The sequence below is a fragment of the Galeopterus variegatus genome, unplaced genomic scaffold (genome assembly GCF_000696425.1).
Source record: "Galeopterus variegatus unplaced genomic scaffold, G_variegatus-3.0.2 Scaffold982, whole genome shotgun sequence".
NCBI lineage: Eukaryota > Metazoa > Chordata > Mammalia > Dermoptera > Cynocephalidae > Galeopterus > Galeopterus variegatus.
The window spans coordinates 94,749-104,557 of NW_007727093.1; the positions used below are offsets into that span (position 1 = coordinate 94,749).

General features: G+C 39.8%; 1 protein-coding gene across 1 annotated transcript in view; it reads left to right on the top strand.

The window, feature by feature from the left end:
- Nucleotides 1-2,434, top strand: part of MPHOSPH6 (M-phase phosphoprotein 6) — a 16,730-nt gene extending 14,296 nt beyond the window's left edge. The window contains exons 4-5 of the mRNA XM_008573997.1: nucleotides 1,227-1,321; nucleotides 1,819-2,434. Of these exons, the coding sequence (XP_008572219.1) occupies nucleotides 1,227-1,321; nucleotides 1,819-1,951 (228 nt within the window). The 3' untranslated portion in view covers nucleotides 1,952-2,434. The remainder of the gene's footprint in view (nucleotides 1-1,226; nucleotides 1,322-1,818) is intronic.
- Nucleotides 2,435-9,809: the final 7,375 nt, after the last annotated feature.

Genomic DNA, 9,809 nt, shown 5'->3' on the forward strand with positions numbered 1-9,809 from the left:
TACTAAGCCAATTGCTAGCATTTATTTGCAGATTATAGGTTGGTATTTCCTTTTTCCATTTTTTTTGCCGGGGGGGGGGGGGGGCAGGAGGGGAGGTGTATGTCTTAAGGTGTTATATTTACTCTATACAAAGTGTTGTTTTTAAAATGTATTTTTCTTGCTTTGGCCTGTGTTAAGCTTTAGATTGGGAAGAAAAGGAGCCATGGGATAAAAAGAAAGGAAAAAATGCTGTTAGTATGGGAATGCAGTGTCCAAAGAATAGGTTGTGGGAAGGCAGGCGCTTCGAAGGACATCTGGTGCAGTGCGATGGGAGGCGCCGCGGCCCTCGGGATTTGATGTGGGAGGTTACTAGAAAATGGACCCAATTACTGGATTCTGTAACACCGAGTACCTTCTCTCTGGATAAAGGTTTTAAACCGTTTTGTTACTGGTCCTTTAAACTTTGGGAAAAAAACTAATTGAGACTGGTTTCTCATCTGCCTTCCCTCCTCTTCCTCCCTTTGCTATAAAGAAGGTATTATACATTTTGTTTTTTTTTTTCTAAATCTGCCGGAGGATAATTATCCTTTAAAGGTTAATGGGAGAGAAAAAAAGATGGAGGAGAGACCCATGGCACGTGGGCATTGTGTAGGATCCATTATTCAGCCTAAAGTTTGCTGGGCAGGGAGCAGATGAGGCCCAGAGGCCCAGGTGCAGATTCCCTCCTTTATACCAGAGCCAGCCCTCCAGTTCCAATGCTTATTAATCAGCTGCCCCCTCCCCCAACCTCACCCACCACTGCCACCAAAAGATGCATACACAATTACTGTTAACTGATACTTCTTCCATTTGGCTGAAAGATGGGAAGTTCAGAGGAAATCTGAAAGTTTATTTTTCTTTCCCCATCTCACTGCAGTGGGTTAGCAGCATTCCCACTTTAGATATAAGTGGCTAAAAATAAGATTTATGGTCTAAAATAGCTTAAATTCTTTGACACTAAATATAATCTAGTGGGGCTTTGTCTTACTAGGTTTTTTTTTTTTTTTTTTTTTTTTTTTTCTTTTTATTCAGAGCTGATCTCTGTTAGCACATTGTGGTTTAAAGTATGACAGAGAAACCCTTATATATTTTGACTAGTCCACACTAGATTCTGTAACTTCAGTTTCTCTACTTTCAAATAAGTTTGACACCAGTTATTTCCACAAGACTTTTCTAGCCCTGATGGTCAGCATTGGTGTATTTTTCAGAAATTAATGCTTCTGATGAATGCTAAGAACAAAGCAGAAGAAGCTGAAGATGAAACAGTGGAGCTTGATGTGTCAGATGAAGAAATGGCTAGAAGGTAACGGTTACCCAGGAACAGCTTCTTAATCTGAGCCTCACATTCACTGACACCCCCACAGCCACTGCCCTTAGCCCTAGTCTGCCATAGCTTTACAGGGAGTGCCCAGCACTGTAATCTGCCATCTCTCACGTGGCTTATAGTGGATTCATACTTATCACAAGCTGGCAGCTGAGGGCTCATTTCCAGGGCTGCTTCCAATATGTATTTAAAAATGCATACCTCAAAGAAAGGAAAAAACAAAATTTTTTTTTAAAAAAAATTTTTTTTAAATGTGTACCTCAATTTATGTAGGATAATGCAAAAACAAAAATGGCAAAAAATTTAATCATTCTTAGAGAAGTTCATAAATTTTTAAGTAAGAGTTTCTTTTAATTCTAGTTTTTATTTTTCTTATGAAAGTTGCTTATTTGGTTTGATATTCTTGACAAGTCTTGAGTTCTCCTTTTTTATTTGTAGTTAAACTTGTGCTATATATTATCTTAACTGGCTAGAAGATATGAAACCTTGGTGGGGACAATCGGAAAAAAATATGCCAAGAAGAGAGACCGTGCTAATTATGAAGAAGATGAAAATGGAGACATAAAACAGATTAAAACAAAGAAGATGTTCTTAAAGCCCCAAGACTAGAGTGATGCCTCTAGATGAGGCTCAGGGATGCCTTGTGAAAGTTAGCAGCATTTCTGGAATTCATACTGATGGTGTCTCTATAGTTATCAGTACTATAATGTTTATTTGTAAAGAAATGTATAATTTTGGAAACATGCTGTTTTTGAAACAGACGTGTGATGGATGTTATACATCCTTTGTTTAACAGTGTTTATCAGAGTGGCTTTTTACCCCTTGATCTTCAAATGTACATAGGTACAGGGTTGCTTCCTGAAGATTTTTTGACTCAGATTTTTTTTAATACAGCCCTCCAGTCACTGACCTTGAATTGACTTATATAAATTAATAGCAATGTTTAAATTGCCCTTATGTCTATATTTTACTTTAAATTATTATGTCAAGCTAGTTCATAACTACATTTTGGAATCAAATGTCACGAGAATTTATTATATGTAAATTTATCAAGAACAAGATTTTTCTGTAATAAACATCTGTTTTCACATACTTTTTATTTTCTTATGCTTTCAAATAATTTTAGTCTAATTCAGTAATGTGATTTTTAATAGTAGCTTTAAAACACTAGCCATTATTTTTGAATAGCGATGCATTAAGTTGAACCATAAGAAATTGCCTTTTATGGGTAGAAAACAATCATCAATTTCTTATGGTACCGTCCAATAGAATTTACACTGACCGTACCATATCCTAGTCTGAACTCTACTCTAAATTCTAAGTGCAGAAGCACATAGAATTAAATGTGTGCGTGGGTGTCTGAATGTCTGGAAATACCTAGGACTTATGAGAATTACTGATTTCATTTAATTTTGATCCCAGCAAATAGATTAATCGTGTCTCTTCTCTCTTTGAATCTGTAGATTTTGGTTGCTTTGTGACCTCAGCCCTCTGGCAAGTTATGAAAAAGTTGAGAACTTGGAGTTAATGTGGCTCTTTTTCATTGTGAGAGTGAGAGTAATGCACCTTTCAGCTCTGTCCATCCTGGGGCAGTAGCCAGAAGTTCCTGCAGTGGCTTACAGCACCACAATCCGGGGACCAATTGAATGTCTTATGCACCCTCATGACATTCAACACAGCATTACTTCTGATTGACAAACCCATTTCACCGTAAAAGAAATGGGGTAATGGGCTTATGCTTCTGGAATTCACTGAGTTTACATATACCTCATCACCCAGGAGCAGCAGACATAACAGGATGATGGAATAGTCTACTGAAGACTCAGTTACAGTACTGTCGGAGTGAACAGGACTGAAGCCATGTTTAGACTTAAACATGGCTTAGGCTTTAGGAAAATGTTAAAGTACAGTTTTTGGGTTTTTTCCCTTGCTCTCCTTTCCTGCTCCCATCCCTTAATTTCCTTATCTTGCTTGCTAAGCAGAAAAACAAGGATATTGATAGTTAATCAGTAGTTGGCAACACTAACAGTTTGTCTTTGAGATTTGCAAAGTCCTAAAAACTGACCAAAAACTGACCACAGGTATCAGCAAGGAATCACATGACCAGCTGCAAGATAACAGCCAGCTAGAACTCTGCAGAGTTAGACCTTGCAAAGAAGCTGATCCTCTCTAAACCTTTCTGCCTTTTACTTCCTCAACCTCCTCCTCAAAAACCCCTTGGTAAATCTGCCTTTAAGATGGCTTAGCCTGCCATCTCCTCAGGTTTGCTGATTTTCCTGATTTTTAGGTGTGATTAACAAACAAAAGATGAATAGTGGGACTGTCTCCCAGAAACTGATAACAATGTCTGCTGGGTCCTTGAGTCTCCTCATTGTGGAGAAAGGGTGAGGATATCTTTTGTACAAAGTACCTTAGCAATTTGATAAGTAGGAATAATGAGTTTTTCTTGTTACAGGAAGTTTAATTATGTTTAGAAGCACTTAAGAGTGGATGCTGAATGGCCAGGGAGCAGACTGTAACGGATACTAAGATACTGTTTCTCGGATTCAAACTCACACTCTGTATTCAGCTTTTGGTCCAGGCTAGGACTAAGCAATCCCCATTTCTCCTGTGCCAGCTGGCTCCTTACTGGGATCTACCAAGGGAGGCCGAGACGGAGATGGCAAGGCAAGAGGAGGAAGAAGGGACGTGATCCTTTCTGTCTGCTTCCTCTTTGCTTCCTGTTCCTTTGTCACCCTTAAAGCACCTCATCACCCCAGCAGAGGCTGGTGCTCCGGTAACAGCTGGTAATATTAGTTAAGTTTTCCAATACTTGCTGAAACAGGCCCATAGCAGCCCCTAAGAGACATCAACAGCGCCAACTGTTACTGGAGGAGAAGGTCTGGGGAGTTTGGATCACAGACCTTTTGACCCTGTGCCCTACTAGTTTCTTGACTATCACAGGAAAGAATTCAAGGGCAGAATTAAAGTAGAAAGCAAAAGCAAGTTGAATAGAAAGAGTAAGAAATACACACATCACAGACAAAGTGCAGGCTGGCTAGAAAGTGACAAGCAGCCTCTCTTTGTCCTGGCTTCTAACTTTTAGAGTTCGTTATCTATACATATTCATGCCATGTATGAATATTTAACTAAGGGTGTGGTTTCCAGTTATTTAACTCTTATGTAACTCTAGCCTTGCACATGCTCTGTTTGTTCCTTTTGGAGCATGCTCAGTAGTCAAATTCCAGCATGTATACCAAGTATACTTAAAATATACTTAGTGCTCTCTAGCATCTCCAGTGGAAGGTCTTTCAAGGACAAACTCCTTTCTACTGAGCATGCTCAACCACTGAAATTGATCAAACTTACCTCTTGCAGGCTCAGTCTTCCTGCACTGTGCTCAAAAATAGGTGTTACAGGCACCTCTCTTCTGGCTCAGGGCTCAGGGGAGGGGCTTGTGCTCCAGGGGAGTGGTTTGAGACTCAGAGGAGTGGCCTGAGACCCAGACACTGGAAAACTGAGCATCTCCTATCTCCCAACCACCTGGTACCCACTCCTCACCTGGTACCCAGACATCTGTTGAATATCCTGGCCCATGGCCCCCACTTAGCTCTGGTATTTACTGAGCAGAAGCTTCTTGTCAGTGGTCTGAGCTTTGGTTCTCTGGGGCCCTTCCAAGCTTCTGAAATTTAACAATTTCTAGTTCCCTAGGGGTGGCAGCTTTCTGCAGTGTCCTCTTTTTGCCTTTTTTCATTCTTTAATACCCAATTAATAATTCTTTATATTGAATAAAGATTCATAAATATAGATTTTTACTGATACAGACTCATATCTGTAAAATATTTGGTGGGCTTGAAGGGCCTATTTTTCTAATCTGCATTCAAGTTTATTATTAAAGTAAAAGTGCCCCTCTACACCTTTGAGGAAGTTATCTTGTGTAAATAGTAGTTAGCATACCACTTTTAAAAAAAACACTGTCCCAGCATATTAATACCCATTGACTTGGTTGTCAAGTGATTCTGCTCATCTCCATAGTTATCGAGCTACCATCCTCTGGAGGGGGGACTATATCTTACCCTTTTTTTCATTTGTTCTGTGCCTAGCAAGGAATGTGGCCCATATAAAATAATATTCATTAAAAATACGAATGAATGGCTGATGAGATGATTTGTAAGTCAATTGGCCCACAAAACCTATTTGAACCACAGAGCTGTGGAAATAAACGAAGCCCGACCAAATGAGAAATGCAAAGACTTGATTCTGAGCTTGCCATATCAAAGAAGTCAGCCACCATCACTTGAGTTTTGGCAGAGACCCACAGTCTGGCAGGGAATGTGAAAGCTTTACAGTCAAAAAAGAGAAGTCTCAGGTGTGCTCTGGTCGGAGGCTGTCCCTGGAAGGGCGCTGGAGAAGGCTGACTGGAAGCAGGGCATCCATCCTCCATGATTGGCTGGAGGTGTGTGTTTGGCTTTCTCAGGTTGATCCTGAGGTGGAAGCTGGGTCAAAAATTAGGGAAGCTGCCAGTTATTAAGTCTGAGCCACTTGGGGCCAATTGTTACAAAAGTTATTGTTTAGCTTCCAGGATTGTCTCTAGAGATAGCAATCTGGCATCCTGCAAGTCTAATTTAGCAGGCTGGCTTCCTGGGTTTATTGTAGATAAGGGGTTAGTTTCTTAGGCAGGTTGTTGCAGGTTATGGGTCAAAATTCTATTTTTATATATGGCCTTGCCACTGTCAATTTGTATATTCAGGCTATCAAGTCAAGTTTATTTCTAATTGTACTATAAAATACAACTGTTTGATCATGTCTGTGGCAATGTGCAGCCAACTTAATAGGAAAATGCCACCAATGGGATCAGGGACGTTTGTGGCTTCGGCCATTAGTGGAGGTGCCTGTTCTGGAGGCAGGTACTTCAGTAGTTAGAGCTGCAAGGTCAAGGTCACCAAATGGGGCAACTAAAACCCTTTGCCATCCCAGATCTTGGGGAGGAAAACTGAATACCATTGGCTAATGGATATAAAATTCAGTTTAACAGCTAATCATCGTTTCAATCATAGATATACGTCCATCCATTCACTGACATTCACGCTGGTTGATAAACTTTATCAAAGTGGGCTCTTTGGGGGAGGGAGAGAAGATGTATTTAATAATGGTAATTTTTTTAAAATCCCGTATAGAACTTGCACTTTTTAATGTTTTTTGTAAAGCTATCAGTTTCTCCCCTTGCCTGCTGAAACACTGTTACATTTTCCCAATCTTGGCCACAGAGAAAACACAAATGCCTTATCATTTGAGTCCAAGATGTCTTGGTAATCTCTTAAAGAGGGTCTGTGGTAGAACATACCTTCTCCTTACATAAGCTGTTTATTAAAATTGTTTGCTTGCTCTGTAAGTTCTTGTAGGGCTATAAGCTTCTCACTACACAGTAGGTTTTAATTTTAATTTCAATTGCTACAAAAGCCATTAACACATAAATACACCCTGTTCAGATCCAAAAGCCATTAACACATAAATACACCCTGTTCAGATCTGTTTGGACAAAGAAATCATTTGCACAGAGAGGACACCACTTTTCAAACCAACAGCCCGATTTTACATCCCAGAGTTTCCTTCCAACACATCTTGCTTGTTTTCTGGGTGGCCCTGTGTTTTTATTCTCCCCAGGAAAAAAGATGCCCTGGGTTTCAGGATACTCGTAGAGTAAGAGTCCCTGGAATCGCGTACAAAGTCACACTTTTCCACCTTAGGCATATTTGATCTTGTTGACGACTCTGGCTAACATCTCTAGCATCAGCATTGTCTGGCTGGCAGAAAGAAAACCCTGCCTGCCCAGGAGTAGCAGAGGTAACCCTACATTGTTGCAAAATCACAGCAGGAACTGTTAAGAGCATTCCGGTAGTAAAGATGACAATCTGTTAAGTATTGGCAGACTATATGTTGCCGTGACTCCCCTCCCTACCCTCCTAGTCAGGGCAGGCTCTGATTGTTGTTCATGGTGGTTAATTTCATCACATATAACACCTGTATCAAATGGACGCTCTCCTTGAACCTGACACTTCTGTGCTCCCATCTTGTAGTTTTATTTAACCTCATTGGGATGGCCACAAAGTTGAAAATTGAGAATAACGTAGGAACAAGTCTGCAGTTCAAACCATAGACCAGATTCTGGAGTCCGCAGTAAGCTGTGTGGGGAAGGTGAAGCAAAAGCCACACGTGGCTCTCAGAGCTCCTATCAGGTATTTAGTCAAGAAGGGAGCAGATAATGATGGGCCCAAGAACATAAAGTAAGGAGGAGGCAGTTGCACTGATGGATGTGCCCCAGAAGAGTGACACTGTGATGGCCATGCAAAGGAGATCGGTCCATAAACACCAGTAACATTTCGGATATCATTCATTTGTTTAATCAATATTGAGTTGCAACACTGGGCCAGGCACTGAATTATGGGCTGGGAATGTAAAGTATTATCCCCATTTTACCCCCATGAAGAAACAGAGGTACAGAGACATTCAGTACACCAGGTGTCACACAGCTTGTAAGAGATAGAATAAAGATTTGAATCCGGATTTACTGAGCACAAGCCCGTGGTCTTTTTCTTATATTACACTGTAGAAGAAAGCAAAAGAAAATAACTGGGAAACAGGTATAAAATAACCTAGCCCCAAAAGATCCTAATTTTTTCCAAACTGAATCTTTCAGAATCATATTGTCTTAGCGGGTATTTTTTTAATATTTCTTTTTTATAAATTGACTTTTTACAGGTGAAATGGGTTAAATTTACATTAACAATCAGTTTTGGGCACAAGTGATTATTTTACAAATAGAATATTCTCAATATTAGTAATCCCCTATTAAGAAAGATTGTACATGTGAATCTATAGTAACAAAAAAATTATGAAAGCAATTATTTAATGAGCACTCACTTGGCATATAACAGTAGGCCAGCATATATTTATTTAGGTTGTAGTCTATGAAATATCCTATTTGAAAGCAGGGATTATCCCTCTCTCTTTGTCCAGCTCCAACCCCAAGTTTCTCATGCAATGCATTGTAGGAGTAGCTATTTAATAGATAACAGTAAAATGAATGAAAAATTTTTTCTATTTACCCAACTTCACATAAATGTTCTTAGTGACTATCTGTGAATTTATTTAATACATTTTGGATTCCTCAAAGGTTTTTACTTCACTGTTTTTCAAGGTAATTCTCTCTGTGTCTGAAGACATATTTATAAACTTAAAATCTTTAGTTGCTCAAGCTCAAAAATAATGGAGTAGGATTTCAGTATTTTCCCTAGGAAATCAGGATTATGAAATTCTTAGTTTGGCATGTACTGCTCCCTTCTGATTGAATGCCGATATCAGATTCTCATCTCTTCTTTCAAACAGAAGATGCAAGGCATCTGAGACTGGTTCTTTCCAGAAATTAATTCCAGAGCTTGCCTCCTCTGGTAAGATCTGGTTAGGAAAATTCCAGGCAGAATGTTAAAAGTGACAAATGGCTTCTGGCTGCCTACAGGGAGACACAGCACAGAGGGGTGAACTGCGGAAGGAGTCGTTCAGTATCTTTAACAGAATTTAGAGAAAATTTGAGGTCCCAGGTGGTCTTTCTAGCAAGCAGAAGGTTCTCAAACTAGGAAAGTGCAAAGATCAAATCCAGGGTGGTGTTAGTAAAATTTGGTCTCAGGATAAATTTTGAGGTAAATCCTCAAAGTCAAGGATGCAGCTGTAAGGCCATTTTTTGAGATGTCAGTAAAAGATTTGAGGGTGTGCCTCCTAGACCCTCTTTGCTACATAAGAGAGATTCCCAGAAGCTTAAGGGTATTCATTGTCACTACGTTTGGGGGTAGTTTGTTGTGCAGAAGTACATAACTGAAACACCAACTTTAAAATGTCATCAATCGTAAGTATACAAGGTGTGGCATCTCCATGTTACTTTCATTTGCATTTCTCTGTGAATGCCCCATCCCCCTATGAACTGGATGACAAGGTTTGGAGGAAGGAAAAGTTTTCTCTGAATTAGCCAGGCTAAATCAGCAATATGGTATCAACCACAGTGCAAATACTGCTGGAGAGAAATTTCAAGGGAAGAGAATAATTGCAGAATGTTAAGTTGCCAGCTGACTTATCCTTTACAAGATAGTGCTAAGATTTAGCTGGTCAGCAGAATTATGGCCTCTATCTATCCCCTTCATTCTAGGGAAAAATTGGCTTACGGATTTTCAGAAATTACAATCCAAAATGGCCAAATGTACAAGTCTAGTTGCTTCTATCATCTGTATCAAAAGAGCAGACAAGCCCAAAGACCTCCAGCAGGAATCAAACATGAAACCACTAGATCAGAAGTCTCACTGATAAAAGAAAGTGAAGTTGAAACCTCATAGCCTCGTGTTGAGGCAGAGGCACCTAGGGTATTAAGACTGGGCTTGGTGGAGGGCTAAAAAACACCCCCAGCACCATGGATTAGCAGCCAGTCATTTTCAAATCAGAA